Source organism: Cetorhinus maximus, chromosome 16, assembly GCF_964194155.1.
Source record: "Cetorhinus maximus chromosome 16, sCetMax3.hap1.1, whole genome shotgun sequence".
NCBI classification, from domain to species: Eukaryota; Metazoa; Chordata; class Chondrichthyes; order Lamniformes; family Cetorhinidae; genus Cetorhinus; species Cetorhinus maximus.
Window position 1 is genome coordinate 43,907,325 of NC_135894.1, and position 25,323 is coordinate 43,932,647.

Consider the following 25,323-nt stretch of genomic DNA (forward strand, 5'->3'; position numbering starts at 1 on the left):
TCCTCTGCATTTGTGAGCAGGTTTTCCTCTTTTTCTCTCCTAAAATTAAGTACCTAATTACATAGCTCAGTTGGATTGAGTTCCTGAGAGGACTTAAGGTTAAATATCATTGGGTAAGATCTATAATGGGACTCAAATCAAGTCTTATATAACTTATCTCTGTGTATTTTAAACAATTGTCCAGATGTGGGCATTATTTCTGACGATTGGACACTAACCCAATCAGGTGATTTTGAATATGTTGTGGAAAGAGCTAGTTTCCAACAACCAGATCAAGATGGTAGAAATAGGCTTGTGAACATGCCACAACCTAACAGCAATTATACTCAAAGTAAGTGAGGGTGGGCAGGGGGAGGGTCAGATACAATTAAAGCATATAATTACGTCATTTCCAGACCCAGCTCAGAACAAAGCACTAACGAGATGAAGACTTTGTCAAATACAGCAAAATCTTAATATTTTTACATGCAATAATGATTGTTCTGTGCAATTTGTTGTATTAAAAAACTCAGTTTCTCTCATGATCTGAACTCATTGCTTTGCTATGTTTTTTCAGCAATACATCTGAGATGGGACAAATGTAAAGGTTCAATTTAAATTAACTTGTTGCTTTGCATAAGTGGTCTACATGCCTCACTGTGTGTATTTGTGAATTTCACATGTCGTTTTATCTGCCCTCCACACGAAGACCAGATTTTGTTTGGATGTTTATCCCACATTACGGATTCTGACTTATTTCCAGGCTCATTCTGACCTCATAAGGAAAGTCACAGCCTTGCAGCCCTGGATCCTCCCCTCATCTCCAACTCTTATCTTTCCTCCTGCCAGACTCTTCTGCAATGCCCTCTCTGTGACTTACCTTCTTACTGGCTAATCTTCCTTTTGTACAAACTGTGGCTTCTAGTCATTTAAACCTCTGCTCCCACTTGTCAGCCAGCTGTGTTCTGCCCATTCCAGACTGCAGCTGACTGGCGGCATGCAATTGATCCGTGGGAATTAAAATACATCAGGCCTGAAATCTCAGCCTGCCTCAGGCTGCCATAGAGAGCAGTTCTTATGCCCCGATAGCATGAGAACCATCCTATCACATGCAGTATTTGATCATGTCAGTCAATATCTGCCTCAATAACTTCTAATGATGTGCCCAGATGAAGGTAATTTTCATGTAAACAATTACTTTTCTGAGAATCTATTCTGTGTGCGCAATTCTGCATTCAATTCAATCCCCATTTACCAATAATCTGCATAAATGCTTCTAAGTTTCTTTGGATAACCTCCATCTCCCCGACTCAATTAACCATCCTACACAATTTGCAACATGCTTTCATCCAGGTTGCTGATAAAAATCAAGAACAATAGTCTGAGGATTGATCCCAAAGGACATTCTCGAGACACTGCTTACCACTTGTGAATTAACATGCTCATTTATAACCTCCCTTTTTGTGGTGTGCATCCAATAGTTTTAGAATCCAATTTGCATTTATTAATTGCAATTGTGGGAAAACTGGTGTGACTTGCCACTTCAATTATATTTTGTGTATATCCGATTAAACAAAACTATTTATTAGCAACTATTAGTATTTTATGCTCATTTCTGAAGACCAGAGAAGTTGGTTGACTGTCCTTTAGACATCTGGATATATTGCACACTCTTTTATAGCACTTTTCATGTTTCTAGGGCAAAAAGTCCTTCACAGCTAATGAAATACTTCTGAAGTGTCATCACTGTTGTAATGTAGCGAAATGTGATAGCTAAGTCGCCAACAGATCCTAACAAACTAGATATATTGTCTATTTGAGGGCCAACTATTGGCCAGGGAACTAGGAGAACTCCCCTTCTCTTCTAGCACTGAAGGGTCTTTTACATCCATGTGGGAGGGCAGACAGAATTGTTGGCTTAACATCTCATCCAAAATATGGCAATTCCAACAGCACAACACTCCCTCAGAGCTACATGAATTGGCAGCCTAGGCTATATGGTCAAGACTCTGGACTGGGACTTGATCCTCTCAGACATGAGACTGCTAATACTGAACCAAGGCTGACACATAGTATTGGCAGCTAAGAAGAAAATACAGATTGACCCTTCTTTAACATTAATAATAAAAACACAGAAAAAAGGAGAGATTCAATCGCTTTCGTGTGTTTTGGTTATATGCTGTACAAAATTACATTTTATTGATAGAAGGTCTACGCAGAAAAACAAAAAATGCTGGAAAAACTCAGCAGGTCTGACAGCATCTGCTGAGAGAATGTTGAGTTTTTCCAGCATTTTTTTGTTTTTGTTTCAGGTTTCCAGCATCTGTATTATTTTGCCTTTACGCAGAAAAATAGCTGCCTTATCTATGACACCAAAATTCTGGATAAATTTCCTACAGTCCATTCAAATAATAGTATAGGTTCTTCCAACGGCTCCAGCCAAATAGTCAAGGAAGATCCCAGAGGTTCAATCCTCAACAAAATTAATTAGTAGGACAGCTAAAATTGAGTTATGGAAAAAAGAAACAAAAAATTGACAAAGTTTCAACAACTTCAGTTGAATGTGTGTGGCAATGGCACTGTTTAGTACAGGATCAAACTTAGCTCTGATATCTCGGGCACAGAATAGCCTATCAATACTTTTAGATGAACAAAGGGCACTCGTGTAAAGTGCCTGAGGATAACAGGCATCCATGGAACCATATCCCAGAAAGCAGTCAATGCCTTTGGAAAAAAATGGTGAGAGGATATATTGTGGAGAATTACCCAAGAAAATAAAATGATAGTGCACACAAGTGTGGGCATATTTAATATTGCATTACAGTATCTCCTTCTACAGCTTGCTTGTTTAACTTTACTCATTATTTCATACATTTATTTATATTTGTATTTAACATTTGAAAATGCATGATAATTAATTTCTGATTTAATTTACAAATTCTTAACTGCATCTCAAAATTTAAAAAGCTTTTTGAATTCATGTAAACATGTATTAATTAATAAACAAATTAAGGAACTAATTTATGGATGAATTTATAAATGCACTAATTAACTTTCAGATTATCTAGTCTTGTTCAGGAAATGTTTTAATAATTTATGAATGCATTTATAAACATATTGATTAACTTTTAGTTTAGTTACTTCTGTTTTTAAAATCAGGCATACAGTTGCTAGCTTCCAGTTCTGGGTGTCTGGTGTGATTGCAGTATAGCACCAGAATCTTTCATTCAGGGAGGGGGAGAACTGACAGTGCCAGTTACATCCTCCAGAAGCACAGCTCTTTAGAACATACCACATTTTGTAACTATAGCTACTGCTCTGCTTTTAATCCCCCACTTGGCTAAAGAAGTTGGGAGGTGATTTTAAAATGGCAGAACAAGTGAAAACTTTTAATTAATATCAGCATGCTTCAACAATTACATATAATCCCAAACATTTATTTTACTTGTTCTTAGAATGTGGGCCTCACTGGCAAGAGCAAAATTTATTGCTTATCCCGAAATGTCCTTGAAGGGTGATGTTGAGTCAGCGTGGTGGAGGTACACCCACAGTGCTGTAAGGAAGGGAGTTCCAGGATTTTGACCAGGCAACAGTGAAGGAACGGCGATAAATCAGGATGGTGTGTGGCTTTAAGGGGAACTTGCAAATGGTGTTGTTTCCAAGCTCCTGCTACCCTTTAAGCAGTAGAGGTCACAGGTTTGGAAGGTGCTGTTGAAGGAGACTAGGCGAGTTGCTGCAGTACACCTTGTAGATGGTACACACTGTGCTGTTGCTTGAGGGAATGAAAATTTAAGCTGGTGGATGGAGTGCCAGTCAAGTGGGCTGCTTTCTCTTGGACAATGCCGAGCTTCTTGAGTGTTGTTGGAGCCTCACTCATCCAGGCAAATGGAGGGTATTCCATTACACTTCTGACTTGTGCCTTGTAGGTGGTGGACAGGCTTTCAGGAGTCAGGAAGTGAGTTATTGACTGCAGAATTCCCAGCCTCTGACCTGCCCTTGTACCCACAATATTTATATGGCTGGCTAAACTTCTGGTCAATGGTAACACCTACCCTCCCCCCACCCCAGGTTGTTGATACTAGGGGGTTCAGTGATTGTAATGTCATTGAATATCAAAGGGAGATGGCTATGTTCTCTCTCATTGGAGATGGTCATTGCCTGGCATTTGCGTAGCATGAATGTTACTTGCCATTTATCAGCCCAGGCCTGAATGTTGTCCAGGTCTTGCTACACACAGGCACAGACTGCTTCAACATCTGAGGAGTTGCATCTGGTACTGAACACTGTACAGTTATCAATAAAGGTTTCCACTTCTGAGCTTATGTTGGAGGAAGGTCATTGATGAAGCAGCTGAAGACAATTGGGTCTCGGACACTATCCTGAGGAATGCCCGCAGTGGTGTCCCGGGCTGAGATGATTGGTTTCCAACAAACACAACTGTCTTCCTTTGTGTTAGGTATGGCTCCAACCAGTGGAGTTTTCCACCTGATTCCCATTGACATCAATTTTGCTAGAGCTTCCTGATGCCACATTTGGTCAAATTCTGCCTTGATGTCAAGGGCTGTTGCTCTCACCTCACCTCTGGGATTCAGCTCTTTTGTCCATGTTTGGACTAAGGTTGTAATGAGATCAGGAGCTGATTGGCCCTGGCAGAACCCAAACTAAGTGTCAGTGAGCAGATTATTACTGTTTGAGTGCTGCTTGAGAGCACTGTCAAGCCACCTTCATCATTTTGTTGATGATCAAGAGGAGGGTGATGGGAAAATAATTGGCTGGATTGGGATTGTCTTGCTTTTTGTGGACAGAACATACCTGGCCAATTTTCCACATATCTGGGTACATCTCAGTGTTGTAGCTGTACTGGAACAGCTTGGTTGGGGGTGTGGCTGATTCTGCAGCATAAGCTTTTTGTACTATTGCTGGTATGTTGTTAGGGCCCATAGGCTTTGCAGTATCCTACTGTAGTAATTGTAAGTTAAACTATTTCTTCCTGTTATGGGGATCATGTGACTGCAGAGAGGAATCAGCCCCAAGCCTGGGGAATCTTAGGGGTGGCGCATTTTAGCTTTGGCCTTGGAACAAGCATGTAGCCTCACCAGGAATCTGTAAATGAAGTTTACTCTTTCTTACAAGAAACTCATACTGCACTCCAAGTTTATTACAACGAGGATAAATAGCTCCAGCGCTGCACCTCACCTCGTGACTGTGAGTATTTCAATTTATAAGGGAAGAAAGGAAAAGAAGTATACTCACCAGCAATGCCTATCTATGACAGAATTGACGCGTATGACTCATCCGACAAGGACTGGAGGCAATACGTAGAGCGACTAGGTTTCTACTTTGTAGCTAACGAAATAACAGTGGGAGCAAAGCCTATAACCTAGTCCGTAGCTTGACGGCTCCAAGTGCACCAAGTTCCAGACCCTTCACTGAGCTGGTTGACCTTGTGAAAGGACATTTTCAGCCTAAACCCTTGGTGATCGTGCAAAGATTCAAGTTTAACTCTCGGGAAAGAGCCCCAGGCGAGCCAATCACAACGTACATTGCGAAGTTAAAAGAGTTAAAGGTGCACTGTGACTTCAGTGATACTTCAAACAACATGTTGCGGGATTGTTTGGTTTGCAGCATAAACGATTACACCTTTCAGCGCTGTTTGCTTGCAGAAGTTAAGGTAGACCTAAAGTGCCATGGAGATAGTGCTAGCAATGGGGAGTGCTGAGAGGGACTCGCAGGCTTTGTAGAGTGTGCAACATGGCGCCGTTCTGCAGCTAGGGCAGAAACCTGCTGCTGGAAGTGGCACAAAGACCAGAGAGGCTACCACGAAGCGGGACACAGTCCCCACCGCTAGGAAAACAAAAAGAAATACTAGAAGCAGCTCACCAGTAACCCAGAAGTTAAGTGTTAACATTGTGGAGGAATTCACGTACCCGAAGTCTGTAGATTTAAAGAGGCAGATTGCCACTACTGCATCAAAAAAGGGCATGTTGTTAAACAGTGCAGGACTAGATCAAGGCAGCCAGCCATTCAGACAGCAGATCAAGTTAAAATACACAATATAGATGAGCCAGAAGCTATTGAGGCTGACGTTTATTCCCTACACAATCTGAAGGCCAAGAAAACTGAACGAATCACTGTTACACTTCAAGTAATTGGAAAGCCTCTGCTCATGGAGGTTGACATAACAGCATCAACCACAGTGATGGGAGAACCTCAGAGAAGATACCCAGCCATTGAGTTTGGATGAGTTAAATACATATACAGGAGAAGCAATACAGGTGACAGGGATCACCTCTTTACCTGTATCATACAGACAACAGACAGCTCAACTACCAGTAATTGTTGTAACAGGAGAAGACCTAGCCTTCTGGGCCGTGATTGGTTGAAAGAAATCAAATTAAACTGGTCAGAAATTGTTCAGTTTGGACAAGAAGAAATCCTGAGCTGACAAGGGAATATGATGGTGTCTTTTGGAATAAGATAGAAGAACCGAAGGACCTTCACAGGAAGCAAGAATCCCTCAGGTCAGAGTTGGTTCCATGGGAAAGTCATGAAAAGAGGCTAAGCAAATGCAGTGCCATTCTGAACCAACTGAAGAAACAGTTGGAAGAAAAAACTCAACGGTGTTCATTGTTCCAAGAGGAAGCCAAAAGATACAAACAAGAAACAGAAAAACTGAAGAATCAGTTGATTGAGGCAAAAGAGGCATTAGAAGGAAAAGACATGGAACTTTCCAAGATGCAAATGTGTAACTCAACTCCCGAATTGAACTAAGTTAAGATTTCATCCAAGAGAAATTTGGCCAACTGTGAAATCAGAATGAAGGATGAGATAACACCATGTGCCAAACATAATAAGAAAAGACAAAAATCAAATGTGAAAAGCCAGTAGGATCTATATCCCGAACCCTTTCTGCAGCTGAGAAAGGACACTCGCAAATTGAAAAAGACGGCTTATCTATCGTAATTGGAGTAAAGAAGTTCCATCAATATGTGCATGGTCCTTACTTCACCATGGTGTCAGATCACAAGCCACTGTTAGGATTGTTTAGTGAAGATAAGGTAATCCCGCCAATAGCCTCTGCTAGAATTCAAAGATGGGCTTTAATTTTGTCAGCATACGAGTACATTTTTATGCACCTTCCGGGTGCGCATATAGCAAATGCAGATGGCCTCAGTTGTCTCCCTTTGCCCAACAGTATTACACACGTACCAGTACCTCAAGAGGTAGTACTTGCGTTGAATTTCCTGGACTCCTCACCGGCCTGCATGAGACAGATAAAGAATTGGACAAATCGGGATCCAATTTTAGCAATAGTCGTGAACAAGCATTACAAGGACGGTCAAATGCACAGGTCCCTGAAGAATTAAAACCATTCTTTGTACATAGATCTGAACTGAGTTGTCAAGATGGTATCTTGTTATGTGGGAGCAAGAGCCATTATCCCTGTGCAGGGAAGAGAACTGTTATTGGAAGAATTTCATAGTGTGCGTCCTGGTATTTCAAAAATGAAGATGCTCGCACAGAGTTATATCTGGCCAGGTATAGACAGTGATATAGAAAAAATGGTGAAACACTGTCTCCAGTGTCAGTAACAACAGAAGTTGCCCATTTCAGCTCCACTACATCCATGGGAGTGGCCTGGTTGACCCTGGATTAAACTACATATAGACTATGTAAGTCCATTTCTAGGTACCATGTTTCTTGTGATTATCGACACACATTCCAAATGGATGGATGTGTTTGAAGTGAGATCAGCTACACTGTCTGCAACCATTGAAAAACTGCGCCAGAGTTTCAGTGTTCATGGTTTACTTGAAGTCATTGTGTCAGACAATGGTACGGCTTTCACTAGCACTGAATTCCAAAGATTCATGAACCTAAATGGGATTAAACACATCAGAACAGCACCGTATCATCCCTTGTCTAATGAGTTAGCAGAAAGAGCAGTACAAACCTTTAAAACAAGCATGAAGAAACCATCAGAGGGAACGTTGGAAACACAAATTTCAAGATTTCTGTTCAGTTATCGCACAACTCCTCATGTGACCACTGGTCTAACACCTTCAGAATTGTTAATGACGTGCTGACTTCGTAAAAGATTAAGTCTAGTATTCCCTAATTTAGAGGGGAAGGTGGAGAGAAGCCAGGGTAGTCAGAAAATGAATCATGGCGTTCACAGTAAAAGTCGAGAGTTTACTGCGGCAGAGACAGTTTTTATACAAAATTTTGCAACCGGACCAAGATGGATCCCTGGTACAATCGTCGCTGAAATAGGACCTTATCTTACCAGGTAAAAGTGGAAAACAGGATTGTTAGGAAACACGTCGATCATCTCAGAATTTGAGAAGCCCTCCAACAACCAATTACTCCACCTGGAATCTAATTCAAAACTTCGACCCCTGAGGTGCCAGATCGACAAAGAATAGACATACTAGATGTCTCTGTTGAAATAAATAATTCTGAACTGCTATTGTCTAGGGATGTCCCTGAAGCTGCAGTTCCTGTTCAAGTTGATCCAGTGGAAGAACTCCAATTGTAGAGGTGCATTGCTCTACCCAAATCCGGAACCTCCTCAAAGACCAAATGTATAATGGCATGAATTGTATATAATATGGGTTAAGATGCTTTGTAAATAAGAGGGTAAAACAAAATTAAAGAGGGAGGAATGTAGTAATTGTAAGTTAAACCATTTCTTACTGTCATGAGGATCAGGTGACTGCACAGATGAACCAGCCCTAAGCATGGGGAGTCTTGGGGGTGGGGCTTTTTAGCCTTGCAGCAGGATTTTGCCCTTGGCAGGAGTGCTTGGTGGGGGCAGTTGGGAAGCCAACCGCCACCCGTGATCAGCTCTGCGCCACAGTTTCAACAGGCAGGACATTTAAGGCCCCCCCCTGCATGGATCACGAGCGGTAGCGCTGAGCGCTGCCTGTGTGGGAGGGGGGGGGGAGGGGGGGGGGTAGTTGGGGGGGGAGAACTGGGCTTAGCACGCAGTTTGTGCATGCGCAAGAAAGAGCACTTCAATCTCCCTGAGGCACAGATCTGCCTCAGGGAAATTAAAGCACTGTGTTAGAAAAATGAAGAGAATAAAAATTTAATAAAACATGTCGGCTCATGTGGCTCTGTCACATGAGCTGGGACATGTTTTTAATTCAAAAATAAAGTTTTTATTTAATGTTTATTTGCTTTAGGAAACCTCATCCTGCTTGTGGATGAGGTTTCCTAAAAAACGTAAAGGCCATTTGGCCTTTTCGCCTGCCCACCAAACATAAGGTTGGATGGGCAGCGTAAATTTGAATTTAACTAGATTGTTAATGGCCTTAATAGGCCTTTTAATTATCGGCGGGTGCGCATGCCCTCCTGCACTCTTCATTGAACCAGAGCTGATCCCCCGGCTTCATTGTGATGGTAGAGTGAGGGATATGCCAAGCCATGAGGTTATAGGTTGTGGTTGAGGACTCCCAGGGCAACTCCCTCCCAACCGTATACCACTGTGCCGCCACCTCTGCTGGGTCTGCTTTGCTGGTGGGACTAGACATTGTCTAAAAGGTATGATTTGATGAGTATGACAATGTCAGGCTGTTGATTGACTAATCTGTGGGACAGCCCTTCCAATTTTGGCACAAGCCCTCAAAACGTTAATAGGTTTACCGTTGTTGTTTCAGGTGCCAAAATTGATGCCAAGTAGTTCATCTGTTTTTTTTCATTTTTGACTTTTCTGTAGAAGTTTGGTACAACCAGCAATGGTGGTCAATATGTTATGCTATTTAACTATAAATATTAAACAAAAGAAAGTATTATGGAAAAATGGGGACATAAAGTAGGCATTTAAAATGGGACAGTATTTCAAATATACACTCTGGTCCAATTATTCCACCTTCCACCCCCAGAAGACAACACTGAGCCTTGACATGTGCAATGCTATAAGAATTTGATATATAAATAAATTATTTTATCAGGTCTGCCATCAATGTGTATCACCACCCGTCACAAGGAAAGTAATGGCACAACTAGGGGCTAGATAAAAATAATTTAGTGGATTTGTGATAAAAGTCTGTGTTGAAAATCTGAAGAATATTTTAGACAAGGTAACAAGGTAAACAATGTTGCTGTCACTTTTAAACATTACTGATAATGTCGATGCTAGTTAACTACTTCGATGACAACAATGTAGCAGGTGTCGTTTGTAGGGAAGTTGCTGTTCCCCAGATCAATTCTACAGGTAGCTCTCAGTTGAACAGTTAGAACTTCTGTCTAATTTAATATCCCATATATTACATCAGCGACTGCTGACTTGAATTGAAGTAATGGAAAGCTGCATTGGAATTTGCCAGTTTATTGAAAAGAGAAAATGATGATTACACATTCAAATTAGCTGCAGAAACACATGTTCAATGATACTCAGTAATTTTATTTGCCTGAATGGACTATTCATCTTTTTAAATATGAGGGTTTAGATTGGGTTCTCCAGCGCTCTTTTTTTTTTTGGTTGCCATCTTCACAAAGTGGTTGGTTCACAGGCACCTAACAGCCCAGCAACATGCAGAGCAGGCACCCCACGATGCCAATTTGTCAGTAACACAGCCATTTTTGAGCTCTACACTGCGCTCTCTTAACCTCACACCATTGAATTTCACATTAAATGACACAAATGACCCCATTCCAGTGTTATTTAAAGGGTTCATTAACTACCTGAAGGTTAGTTTCTGGATTATTTCTTCTGGTAGTTGCTGCATTTTTATCTGTTATGGGTGTTCTCCCTGCTTGTTTAATGTTTCAATAGCCTCATGGAACTGGTCTGGCTGGTGTTGAAGTATATTTTTGATAACTTATAGGCTTGTGTAAAAACCAAATGCTTCCAGACATGGGCGGCCTAGTATGTCTGCCCCTTGGTCTTGAGCATGACTCGGAGAGTGAGCAGAGGTTACACAGGGCAGGACAAGCTGTTAGTAGAAGAAGGAGGAGGAGGGGAAAAAGGGCTCTCTGCAATCTTCTTCTCTTCCACGGGAGTTAAAACATGCAAATGTGCCTCTCCCCTTCCCATTAATTCCTGCTGCCTCCTGTTATACACCACCTACTACTGCAAGAAAGAGAGAAGTGCGTCAATAACCGTTGTGCAAAGTGTTTGGGTAATGTGACAGTCATGGTTGAAAAGCTGCTAAAGTGTGAGATGTAGCTTGTAAGGGTGAGCTAATTGTTAGGTATGACTGATGGTTAGTAGGTGACTGATGTGGCTATAGTGAATTCAGCAGTGGATGAGGCAAGTGGTGCAGTTGGTTGGATATGGCATTTGAATATATTCACTGACCTTGACCACGCATATGAAATAATTTTCCTTTTTTGTACTGAGGTCCATGGGGCTACATCCCTGGCATCAACTCCCAGCCGGAATTAATGGGAAGGGGGAGAGGTGAATGTTTGAACTCCCATGGAAAAGACAAGGGCATTGACTCCTACATGTGCTTGGAGGGTGTTTGACAACCTCAAAAGACATCTTTCAAGACATCTTACAAGACATCTCTCCTCCTTTATCACCCCTTCACCAAGATCACTGGTGCAGTGTGCACAAACCTTGATGTATTCTCTATCCAATGGTTTGCCATTGTAGATTTTTCCACAGCAGCAATGTTCAGAATGACCTCAGCGCCATCAGTAGTCACAATGCACTCCATCTTTAAGAGGTGGTGGCTAGCTTTAAATAGTGCTAGACACTCCCGATATCAGAAGCTCTGCTAGTGGGTTCACCCAATGAACAATGTGGGAAGCAATGGCTGCACACACAAATCATGAAAATGAGCAGGCAGCACAGAGTTAGCATCCTGGCTGCATTGCAAACAATGGGCACAGGTTAGTCACATATTGTGATCCTACTCCCATTTTTGGGGTTAACCAGTTTAGCCCCCATGATCTTTTATCTTTCACAATCTCCTACATTTTTCCTATTTTTTAAGACAAAATTCAAGTATATTATTATGCATCGGTATTTAAAATATTTTATTTTTCTAATGTATACACATTTGAAACATGACTCATAAACAGCTAAATGTTCTTATTTTCATGACAATTAGTATCTACAGTGAATGTGGTAGAAAGCTGGAAATAACCTCACTGATTTTATGAAAATCACTTTAAGGAAAGCACTAAGTGAGAGATTAGCACTTCTACACACACAGGAAAGAAAAGTTGGATTTTAGAGCCACTAAGATGTTGATATTAATGTATCAGATTCAATTCAAACACTCAGCCCTTTATTAAGTAGGTAATCAATTTATTATTAGCTGTGTTATACTGTGGGTTTAAAACATCTTTCAATCTCCCCTTTCTTGAGGCTTGTGAAAAGTTTAATTATGTTCCTTGTCTATCGTCTTTTCTACAGTGAAAGAAAATTCAATTATTAAAGTTTTTCTTTAAAGAATAGAAGCCCAGGTCTCAAATTCCTTTCCAACATTCTGCTTGGAACGCTATCAAATGAATTATTTTTTCTGGAAGAGGCCAAAGCTCCTTACAAAATGACAAATGTAAGTCAACTGTGTTCTAAAGGGATAAAACAATTAATTATATTGAAATACTTTTGCAGCATGTTCCATTGGTTGATCATTTTATTGGCTATAGATTTATACTTAAAAATCCAAATCCTTTGCCATTTGTAAGATTGGAAATTCTGACATTCTTTAATTGTGAGCATGTGTCTTATTTTCTTCGTTGCTGTCCCTTACATGTACCAGACTAAAATATATCTGCTATTAATTTACTCATCACTTAATTGATGCAGATTGTTTTACCTTCAAAATTCCCTTTACAACGGTCAGAAGGCGACTCAGCTTCAAGTCATCAGTAAAGTTCGTCATATTATCTACAAAGTACTCTCCATTATTGTTTGAAAATTGTGTGAAAAAAAGAACAGGGGAATTAAAGCCTTGCAAACCAGTACTAGCCATTGCTTTGAACAGAACAGAACAATGAATCATGCTTACTTTCCATTTCCAGGGCAGATTTCAATCCAATAGATGAATTGCAGTTAACTCTATGCATCTTAATCTTCTTGAAAAGTCTTTTAGCCTGAATTTTATCACAATCCCATTGAAGATCCAAGTATCTTCTATCCATTGAATAACCTGCATCTGTTAATTTACTTTTCTTAGAAAAATCCAGCAGCTATGTTCTTCACCTGAATACAGGCATAGCATGCTGCAATAAAATGGCCATTTTTTGACCAACAGGAATTCCAGAACCTGAGCTAGTATCATACACAGACCCAAATGAAAATAGAATAAAGTAATGTTAAAACGAATCAACCAGGAGAGCCAACTGGCAGGATATATATGGAATATAATAGTTTCCTTAGATGGAAAATTGCAAACCTATAACAGGGCCTGGAGGCTTGAGATGTTATAATCCAACTGAGCACAAATCTTACACTGGCAACTCCTCCTCACACCAAATAATTACATTTCTCTAACTTTTCTAAGCCTACCATTATTACCCTGTTGAACACCTTTCAAATTTGGGATGCAACTGAAGTTTGTATGTAAATTAATTGGTAAAACCTGGAATATTAGCAAAGATAATGGATTCTCCCGCACCAGCAAGAATTCTTACATTATGTACATTAATACATGGGTGTATATGAAAAGGAATACCAACTGTGTATATTCATGTAATTTGTTTGAACACATGGCTGAATTGTAAGTGATGCTTTTCTGTATGACTACAGGAATTCTAACAATGTGCTTCACTGTACAGAGGTGGTAGCCAGTTTTACTGATTGTGGGGTTATTCCACACCCAGGAAAAGCCAAAGTGTGAACTGACGCATGTGACATAATGAATGGTTTGCAGTGCCTGATACATAAAGTATCTTGAATGTAATTACTGTGTAATGAAATTAATTAGAAATCAAAAAAATTAGAAAAAAACTGTGATCCGAGTCCAAAACATGAAAAATAATAAACCTATTTTAAATTAGATTAACTAAAAATTAAAACTCCTTGATCAATAAAGCATGTATCACAGTTTCATGGTGTGTGCTTGGAACAAAATAGAAGTTTTAAAATATTGTTTGATCTGTTTACAGCTTGCGGTGTGTTGTCTAAGAGCAAATTATGCAGTTGTCAGTAATACAGATGAAACACTATTTGAAACATAGTCGCCCCTTTTGTGTTCCTTGTTGCATTACATGAATTATTCCCTTCTTCTGTAATTTAGAGCAATGCCATCAAGTTAAAGGAAAAATCCTGGCAAGGGTCTCACTTCATCCTCTTTCCCATATCTGTAAACTGCTGAAGATCAGGCAGACTTACTCTAGGGGTCCTTGGTGCTGATTTGCATGATGAATGATTAAATAGCTTTTTAATTGCTGTTAAATTATTCCAGCTAAACTGTGATTTCATGCAAATTTTAAGCTGTAATGACATGCAGTGAATCATTTACCAAGATTTAGAATCTGGAACAATGCAAGTCGATTAATTCTAATTTTGTGACAGTGGAGAATTATGTGCACTAGTAAGCTTTTATGTATATGTCCTGATTGCTTTGTTATAGCTCATACAGTGGAGACAGATTGTTTGACACAGGAAAAGAAGTTGGCAAGTCTAAATCCTTCAGGGATAGAGATGATGTTCAATGTTGAAATAGTAGGATCACATTTATGAATAGAGATTTAGACAACTCAGACACTTCTGAATGAGTGACTTGAAGGTCTTGGGAGTAGTTTCATCATTCATAATCCATATTGATAGAGAACAACAAAACAACTGAGATCCAAGGACATGATTTATAGTTAAATAAAGAGGTAAGAGCTCACTGAACCAATGAAAATAAAGTATCGTCCAATAGTTTTAGACTATATATTAATTAAATCTTTAGTTAATTAATTTTTGATGCCCATTAAGGCAAGATTATTTCAGTACTGGAGAATAAAACATCTCTTTGCTTTGTTTCTAAGTGATGGTGAGATGAATGTTTATGCAGAGCTAGGATGTTTATTGGCCTGATGCTGAGATGCTCTTCTATGAGTCTAACAGCTTCAACTCAGAAGAGAAGGAAAGCTGAGACATGATTTATTAGTGGCAATAAAATAATCTTTTCTCATTTGCAGCATTACCATTCTTAATAATAAACAGCATACAATGGGATGTAATAAATCTATTGGTTCTATGTAACAGGCTGGGCATTATTCACAGCGTATTAATATTTGCATACAGTTAATTTTTCACAAGGGAAACGACTTCATCAGGCAACTGTTCTCTGCACATTAAATTGAAACCATGCTATTACCTAATTTTCTTTGCCCACATAAAAGCCTGAAATAATCTTAAATTGATCTATTAGGCTATTATCTTGTCACTCAAATGTCAAATTGTCAAGAATAGCCAATAGTTGATCAGTTAAGGAAAGGTTAGGATTTGAGTCAATTTCTAAAATCAAGCAGACTCGTACCAAAGTACCCAATGACATCACTCCAATAAGGATCCCCATATTTTTGCTTAAATAACAGGCTCAAAATAAGGGTTACATGGAATTAAAGGCTTCAATAACTGATTAATGCTCAGAAACAAATATCCAAAAGTTGGCTTTAATTCACGTCAACCTATTTTGCAGTTGGGAAAACATAATGAGATTGCCATGGGCATTATCAACACATTGATAGCCTGATTCTCATGTGCCCCTCACGAATGCAGCTACAAGTAGCTGGGCGGAATAGCTCACATAATTAATAACAAAAGAGTATTGACTTTGGGTACATTAGTAAGAACATTCACTCTAATTTGTGGCTATAAGTGAATGCTAACTACCAGTGACTCAAGAAGAGTAGATGATATTCATTGCAAACAAACAATGTTGCTGCCTCGGTGCTAGAATTTCCCCCAACACCATTCCATCTTGATACCTCTCTTTCTTCCTTTAAGAAACTGTTTAAAACCTACCACTTTGAACAAGCTTTTGGTTACCAGTGTTAACATTTCCTTATGTGGATCGGTGTCAAATTGTTTGCTTGGTAAATACCCTTGTAAAATAGCTTGGGAGATTTTACTTTGTTACTGTGTAAATGCAGGGGTAGAATCTTCGGCTCAGTGAGCGGGGGAGTCCACTCACCGAGGCGTAAAACGACGCGTGGTGATGTCAGGCATGCATCCTGATGTCATCGTGCATCATTTACAATTTCAGCTTGACGGGCGTGCAGCCGAGTCAGCTGTGCGCCCGCCGAACTGTCCAAGGCCTATTAAGGCCTATTAAAAAGCCAGTAAAGCAATTAGCTGAGCTGCCAATCCAACCTTAAGGTTGGTGGCAGGTGAAGAGCCCGGACGGCCTTTGCGTTTTTCATGGAACCTCATCCGCAGGCGGGATGAGGTTTCATGAACGTTTCTAAAGTGTTTGAAAATGTTTTAATAAAATTAATGGACGTGTCCCAGCTCATGTGACAGTTTCACATGAAAGGTAATTTTTTTTTTACCTTTACTCAATGTTTTATAAAAGAAAATGATCTCCCTGAGGCACCTCTGAGGCTTGCGTGAAAAAGCGCACTCCCTGACTCAGGCAACCCAGGCCCCCCACACCCGCACAGGGAGCGCTCAGCACCTCTGGGCGTGCGTCACACTGGGCAGGCCTTAATTGGCATGCCCACATAAAATGGCGGTGCCCAGCCGATCAGGGGCAACGATCGGCTGCGCGCCCACCCACGCCCATCCCCTACACAACCCCCCTGATGGGGAGAAAATTCTCCCCCAAGTTTTTGTTGCTGCAAGGATTCACTGTATAATGGGTACCTGAAGAGCTCTTTTATGTTGAGGCATCAATATTCTAAACAGGGAGATAATAATGAATTTAACAACTATAAACAAGGTAGTCTTTGTTTTACTAACACAAAATATAAATAACAAGTTCATTTAATTTTTCTTACATCTTTTGGTAATTATAGTTCTGATAAATGTAGGACTGTGGCTTTAAGAATAATCCTGTGTAGTAAGATCACATGATCTATGTAAACCAATGAGTTAGCAGTGCGAGAGAGTTCTTTAGTTATAGAGTTAGATGCACACATGTAGCTGCTGCTGCCATCTTGCAAATAAAGTTCAATGTTTCCACCAAGAAAAGTTGCATGGAAAATCAACTCTATAACAAACTGGCAATGAGGATAAATCAGATTCAATGCTATCCCTGTCCAATGATTGTGAGTATCTAAGATAATTAAAAAGAAAGGAAGACATACTCATCTGAGATGCCACATGCTGACAGAATCGATCCCTTTGAACCAGCCACAGGTGATTGGTCTCAATATACAGAACGTCTTGCATTCTACTTTCAAGCCAACAAAATCACGGGGGAGGAAAAGAGGAGGGCGATTCTTCTGAGTATTTGTGGGAGCAAGACCTACAATTTAATTCAGAGCTTGAAGGCTCCCATTGCGCCAAATTCGTAGACCTTCAGTGAATTAGTAGACCTTGTTAAGCGACATTTTCAACCCAAGCCCTCAGTCACAATGTAGAGGTTTAAGTTCAATTCACGGAATAGAGCCCCAGGGGAGGCAATTGCTAACTACGTGGTGAAATTAAAACAACTAACAATTGTGATTTCGGTGAAGCCTTGAATGACATGCTCAGGGGTCGTTTGGCCTGTGGTATGCGAGGGGATGCTATTCAGTGAAGGTTGTTGGCTGAAGTGGATCTTGATTTTAAGGAAGTGTTGGAAATAGCGCTTGCAATGGAAAGTGCTGTAAAGGATGCACAAGCGATTCAAGATGCATGAAATGGTGCCATTTTCCTAGTTGGGTGGGAACGGTCAGCCAAAAGTAGCGCAAAAAGCTGGGATTCCACCGTGAAGCAGGAAACAGCTTAGCAGCAAATTTAGAGGAAACAGCTTAGCAGCAAATTCAAAAACTAATTTTTATTGACGTGGAAACAATCATACTCCTAACGATGGGCAATTTAAAAAGGTGGAGTGTTATTTTTGTCACAAAAGGGGTACATGTTGAAACATTGCAAAGCGAGATTAAAAAATGCTTCCAGACAACAAACCAAGTCCAATGAAGTATATAGTGTGGAAGAGCCAGAAACAACCAGTTCTGACATTTATTCCTTATTCAACATGAAAGTTGGGAAGACAGAGCCAATTACTGTCTCATTGCAAACTGTTAAAAATGGAAGCAGACACTGGTGCTTCTACCATTGTAGTAGGAGGACACACTTTCAGATATTTAAATAAAGGTTAGAATTAAATTTGAAACAAACCTTCGCCAAGTTGAAAATGTACACAGGCAAAGAGATCCAAGTAAAAGGTATCACCAGACACCAAACAGCACAACTACCAGTGATGGTGGTAGAAGGTAAAGGACCAAGCCTTCTAGGTCATGATTGGTTAAAGGAGATTAATTTAAACGGGTCCAAAATCTTTCAGTTGCGAGCAGGGGGACTGCCAAAGCTGCTAAAAATATATGACTCCATGTTCAAGGGTGAACGGGGGAAAATCAAAGGCCCACAGGCCAAGATTTATGTGGACCCAGAAGCAACTCCTCGCTTCTTGAAAGCAAGGCCGGTGCCATATGTCCTGAGACAGAAGGTTGACGCTGAGTTGAACTGGCGAGAGAAGCTGGGTGTCATAAAAGTGGTTCAGTTCCCAGAGTGCACAGCACCCATTGTCCCTATCCTTAAACAAAATCAGACCATCTGGATCTGTGGGGACTATATACTAATGGTCAACCAAGCAACCAAACTGGACAGGTACCCTATTCTCAAGATTGAAGACCTCTATGCCAAACTAGCAGGAAGGACAATGTATACAAAGCTCGACATAAGTCACGCATATTAGCAACTGGAGCTGGACGATACCTCCTGAGAATTTGTGACCATAAACACCCACAAAGGGTTATATCAATACACATGCCTGCCCTCTGGTGTTTCTTTGGCCTGTGCCATCTTTCAGAGGATGATGGAGAGCTTGCTACATGGATTACCTCAAGTTGTGGTCTACCTGCATGACGTACTAGTAACTGGATTCACGGAAATGGAACACTTGGCTAATCTAGAGGGAATCCGGAAATGACTTTTAGAAGCAGGAGTGCACCTGAAGAAGGAAAAATGCACTTTTCAGGCAAATGAAGTCATTTATTTGGGCCACCAGGTAGATGCCCATGGGTTACATCCTGTTGAAGAGAATGTTAAAGCAATCAGAGAAGCACCTGCACCTAAGAACATCTCTGAACTTAAATCGTTTTTAGGGATGGTAAATTATTATGGCCAATTTCTACCAAATTTATCAACGGTTCTAGCCCCTCTACATTCTCTGCTAAAGAAAAACCAGTGTTGGGTTTGGGAGTCACCCCAAGAAGAAGCCTTCATGAATGTAAAACTGCTCTTGCACTCTTCAAATTTGTTGGTGCATTGTAATCAGACAAGGGAGTTGATACTAACCTGTGATGCGTCCCCCTATGGAGTGGGAACGGGACTATCTCACAAAATAGATGGCGGTACAGAGAGGCCGATAGGCTATGTATCCAGGACACTTGCCACAGCTGAAAAAGGATATTCTCAGATCGAAAAGGAAGATCTGTCGATTATTTTTGGTGTAAAAAAATTTCACCAATACGTGCATGGGCAACATTGCACGATATTATCAGACCACAAACCACTTTTGGGTCTGTTCAGTGAGGAAAAGGCTATACCTCCCATAGCTTCTGCACAAATTCAAACATGGGCCCTAATTTTAGTGGCATATGAACACACCTTTTTGTATAGACCAGGGATTCATATAGCAAATGCCAATGCCCTAACTTACCTACCTTTACAAGAGAACAATGACCATGTCCCAATTCCCCAAGAGCTCATATTAGTGATGAATTTCTTGGATTGCTCACCAGTCTGTGCCAGTCAGATAAGAAACTGGATGAATTATGATCCAGTCCTGTCTCGAGTGGGACACCAAGGCCTGAATTTTCTTGTCGGCGATTTGGGGGCGGGGCCCGCTCGCCGCCAGGAAAATGACACAGGATGACATCGGGAGGAACCCCCGACATCATCCCAGTACCTTTAAATTTTTAGGAAGGCGGGCGGACAGCAAAATCAGTAATTAAGATAATTAAAGACCTGCCCGTCCAACCTTAAGGCTGGCGGGCAGGCCAGGAGCCCCGGCGGGCTTCTGATAATACATGAAACCTCATCCATTGGCGGGATGAGGTTTCATGTCCGTTTTTAAAAACTTTAATACATTTTATGTGATATTTATTAACATGTCCCATCTCGTGTGACATTGTCACATGAGGGGGACATGTTAATAATTTTTAAATTTTTCTATTTTTAAAGTTTTTTGGACTGTCAGTAATTTTCCTGAGACAGCACTTTGTCTCAGGGAGCAGTGCGTTCTTTCATGTGCATGCGCAAAAGAGCTCACTTTGACAGCTGGTTGTTCCCTCCCCCCCTGCATAGGAAGCGTATAGCGCTTCCTGTCGAGCAATCCACTGGGTGGACCTTAATTGGCCCGCCCACTCAAAATGGTGGTGGGCCCTGTTTCGGTGGCGGAGGTCGGCTGTCTGCCCACCGCCGAACTGGTGGGGCCCGCACGCCCACCAAGGGCAAAATCTCCCCCAAGTATTTCACGGATGGTCCCAGGAACCAGTCTCTGATGAATCGAAGCCATTTTTCAAACAAAGACATGAAATGAGCAGTCAAGATGTTATTCTATTATAGGGTGCATGAGTAGTAGTTCCTTCACAAGGAAGGGAACCACTCTTAGTAGAGTTACACAGTGTCCACCTGGGAATCTCGAGAATGAAGACAGTAGCGCAAAGTTATCTTTGGGGGCCAGGAATGGGCGGCAATATTGAGAAGGTGGTTAAACCTTCTGTGAAGGTGATTAAATCTTAAACTGTGTGCAATGCCAAGAGCTGCAAAAGTTGCTGGTGGCAGCCCCATTACACCCTTGGGAGTGGCCTAGTAGACTGTGGGTGACATTGCACATAGATTACATTGGTCCTTTTCTTGGAACCATGTTTCTCCTGATTATAGATGCTCATTCCAAGTGGTTAGATGTTTGTGAGGTTAAGTCAGCCGCTACTATAGAAAAACTAGGCCAAAACTTTTCTATCCATGGATTGCCAGAAGTAATGATACTGCATTTACTAATGCTGAATTTCAAAGAATTATCAGCCTAAATGGCATCAACCACGTGAAGACTGCACCATTCCATCTGTCACCTAACAGACTGCTGAAAGGGCAGTACAAACTTTTAAGGTGGGAACGAAAAAGTTAACAGGTGAATCATTGGAAACTAAACTTGCTCGTTTCCTGTTTCACTGCAGAACAACTCCCCACACTATGACAGGAGCAACGCCTGCAAAATTACTGATGAGGCGCCGTCTTCATTCAAGACTAAGCCTAATACTTCGCAGTTTGGAGGGGAAGGTGGAGAAAAGTCAAGGGAACCAAAAAGCAACTCATGATTTGCATAGTCGTGAGTGACAATATACTGTCGGAGAAGCAGTGTATGTAAGGAATCTTGGTGGAAGACTGAAGTGGTCACCTGGTAAAGCAAGCTCTTGGACTGGGGCATTGTCACACCACGTGGAAGTGGAGGGCCGGATCACCCATAAACATGTGATCATTTAAGAAGTAGGGAGATACCCCAACAAAATGATGTTCCACCTGTAAACATTGCTGAACCTGTGGTTCCTGTTGAAGTTGTTCAACCAAGGATAGACCTGCCTGATTTTTCTGTCGGAGTGGGCGGCACTGAATTGCCTGTGCCTAATGAGGTACCTGATGTTAATGCAGTTCCAGAGAATGTGGTTCCTGCCAAAGAATCGGAAGTCAATGAGCTACGACGTTCCACACGGATCAGGAACCCACCTGAAAGATTGAACTTGTAATTTCATGACCTGTGTAAATATTGTAATGTCATGAGATAAATATCCTTGTAAATACAAAATGTACAGAAAAGTTAAAGGGGGAGGAATGTAGTACTTATAGTTTTGATAAATGTAGGACTGTAGCTTTAAGGATAATCCTGTGTGGTAAGGTCACATGATCTGTGTAAACCAATGAGTTTGCAGTGTGGGGAGCCTCTAGGAGAGAGTTCTTCTTTAGTTATAGAGTTAGATGCACACATGTAGCTGCTGCTGCTGTCTCGTGAATAAAGTTCAATGTTTCCACCAAGAAAAGTTGCCGGGAAAATCAACTCTATAACACATCTCTATGATATGCAGGGGCTAGAATTCCTCAGGGATTCTGTTGGTTTCCTGCTGTAACTCCAGCTGCAATTCAGCAGCAAATCTGTGCTGTTTCCGGAAGTTTCCAATTTGCCTGGTAAAGGCAGAATCTGCACCTGCTTGTTATTCATTCCAGACCAAACACAAATTGCAGTTTTAGAGTCACACAAGAAAGACTAAAGATTACATTGAAATTATTCCCGTATTTAAGGGCTGGATTTTACCGTCGGTGAGCAGGGGCCGGGCCCGCTCACCGACGTGTAAAATGGCGTGCGGTGACATCAGGCGGATCTCCCAACGTCACCGCGCCCCATTTACATTTTCAGGAAGGTGGGGGCGCAGCAAAATCAGCTGCAGGCCCGCCGACCTGTCAATGGCCAACTGAGGCCATTGACAGAGCAATTAAAGTAATGGTGGACCTGCCCATCCAACCTCCCAGGAGCCACGGCGCAAACTAGAAAAAACATGAAACCTCATCCACGGGCGGGATGAGGTTTCATGTAGGGTTTTAAAAATTTTAATAAAGTTTTTTTGGAAATTATGAACATGTCATTGTCACATGTGGGGACATGTTAGGGAAATTTTATTTTTCTATTTTGAGCTTTTTTACATTTAGAGCCGATCTCCCTGAGGCTGCACCTAGCCTCAGGAAGATGAGTGCACACTTCCGTGCGCATGCGTGAAAGAGCACACTCTCGATTTTGGGATTCCCCCCGCCTGCACATGGAGATCATAGTGCTTCCCTGCGGACGTCACGCTGGGTGGGACTTAATTGGCCCACCCACGTAAAATGGCGCCACGCTTCCGATCGGGGGGCGCCGACCAGAAGTGTGCCCACACGTGCCAGCCCATCAGCATCCCCCCCCACGACAGGGGGAAAATTCAGCACTAAGAGTTGCAACTGAAAGCTTAAATAAGATCAAGAAACTATATTCACTTAAAAATTCAACTGACCTTTTAAATAAAGTTGAAGGACTTAGCAACTGTCTGGGACTCCATTTTTTATGCTCCAGCAAAAATCTGGCACTAATATGATGGATTGAATGGCATTTTTCTGTGCCATAAATTCCATGATTCTATGATGAGATGGCCAAATCTTGATGTCAGTTGTAAAGGCTAAATTATTTCCATTAAAAATAATTATTGAATACCTCTTCTCAAGAAGAACTGATAATAATAAGCAGTGGCTGACTGCCATCACAAATGTTATTTCTGAGGAAAGGGTAATTCACCTTTCATATTGATTAAGTCAGGAGCTTTTAGTGTTGAAAACTGAAAGCCTTTTCTGCCCTGAAAATCTTGTGTCAGCACCCAAAAATCCCAAAGGAGGCACAGCATTAGTTAAATACTGAGTAAAAGTTTCTGTGGCTGTACCAAAATGTTGTTTTCACCCCTATTCTCAGAATAGCAGGTCCAAGTGCACCAGTATGACCTTTATTTTTCCACTTCTTAAACCATTCTGTGCTTTCTGGGTGAGATTCTACATGGGCAGAAATTTCCCCCCTTTGGGGGGGTTTGTGCGGGGGCGGCGGTAAACCCGATCGGCGCCCCCCGCCCCCCGATCAGGGCCGCGCCAGCATTTTTCGTGGGCGGGCCAATTAAGTCCCGCACAGCGTGACGCACGCCCGGAAACGCTGAGTGCTCCCTGTGTGGGCCGAGGGGGGGAGGGGGGGGGGGGGATTCCCTGAGCTAGGGCCTGCGCTCTTTCATGCGCATGCGCATAAAAGAAATCTCCGGAGGTTACTCTCACTTATGAAATATTGAAGAAAGGTAAAAAAAAAATTAAGGACACGCCCCCTCATGTGAAACTGTCACATGAACTGGGACATGTCCATTAATTTTTTCAAATTTTTTAATTTAATTAATAAACCCTTCATGAAACCTCACCCGCCCATGGATGAGGTTTCATGAAAAATGTGAAGGCCACCTGGGCTCTTCGCCCGCCTGCCCGCCAACCTTATTCTTAACTACTTTAAATACTTTCTTAATGGCTTTAATAGGCTCAGTGACATCAGGATGCATGTCCGACGTCACCGCGCATTATTTTACGTGTCGGCGAGCCCTCACTCACCGACCTGAAAATCCTTCCCCATGTCTTTCTGCTCTGGCCTCATTCCCCAAACTAGTTGCCATTTTGAAAATTCCCTAAGTGAGGGTGAAGCTTTAAATTATTGGGTCTACCACAGCCTGAAATATTACTTTTTGTGCCAGTGGATCATAGATTTGGTACGAATATTTGCTAATGTTAAATATTCTGCAAATTTACTGTTGGTTGGAATAATGTAAGAAAAGCTGTTTGTCTCTAATATTATTGTGCGGGAAATATATACAGTACTATTTCAATAAATGCTTGATGTTAACATATTTTCTGATAAAGTTCACACCCACAACATTTAAAGGCTCTTTTTACACATAATATTCCGACACTAGCCCAAGTTGCCATTGGTTCTTGTTGTGAATTCTATGACAAGTCATATTTTTCTTTTTTTGTGGCACAGCAAAAACTTTTACCATTTTAATAAATCAGGCATATAGCATGAGAAGCCAAGGTCAGGTAGTTGTAATTACTCACTAGTACAAGCCATGGTCGGTGGATCTTTTTCTGCCCTGAAGTAACCGCTATCACATTTACACACTTTTGAGGCATCTTCATGGGTGAAGCTGTGTGGAGGACATTTGGAGCACTTGATGTTTCCAGCAAAAGCTTTGTAGAATCCGGGCCTGCAAGCTAACAGAGTAACAAAATACAGAACTGTTAAAGGTGAATAATCACATGCCAATTAACCTGAACTACAGAGACAATGGGCGGGATTTTCCAGCCCCACCTGCCGCCGGTATCGTCCAGTCCCGCTGAAAGTCAATAGACTTGGCTGTGCCGCCGAATCTCCCATGGCGGATCCTGCATCAACAGGGCTGGAAAATCCCAGCCAACAGTACAGATTCTCAATGGTTGGGTTTTAACAATCATGTTAGTTTGTTTGTATGCCAATGCTGCTGCTGCAAACCTGAATTCTTCACCCCAAGTGTTATTAATGCTTCCGTGAGCTTATACAACACTTTAAGATCTAGGAGTACTGGGGATGGAGCCTCAGATCTGGAAGTACTGGAATTGGTCCTCAGGATCGTGGGGGTCAGAGGGCACTGAGTGAGGAC

General features: G+C 41.4%; 1 protein-coding gene across 1 annotated transcript in view; it reads right to left on the bottom strand.

Annotated features, from left to right (window-relative positions):
• epha6 (eph receptor A6) overlaps window positions 1-25,323 on the bottom strand; it is an 832,733-nt gene that overhangs the window by 359,067 nt on the left and 448,343 nt on the right. The window contains exon 4 of the mRNA XM_078559784.1: window positions 24,743-24,898. Within this exon, the coding sequence (XP_078415910.1) occupies window positions 24,743-24,898 (156 nt within the window). The remainder of the gene's footprint in view (window positions 1-24,742; window positions 24,899-25,323) is intronic.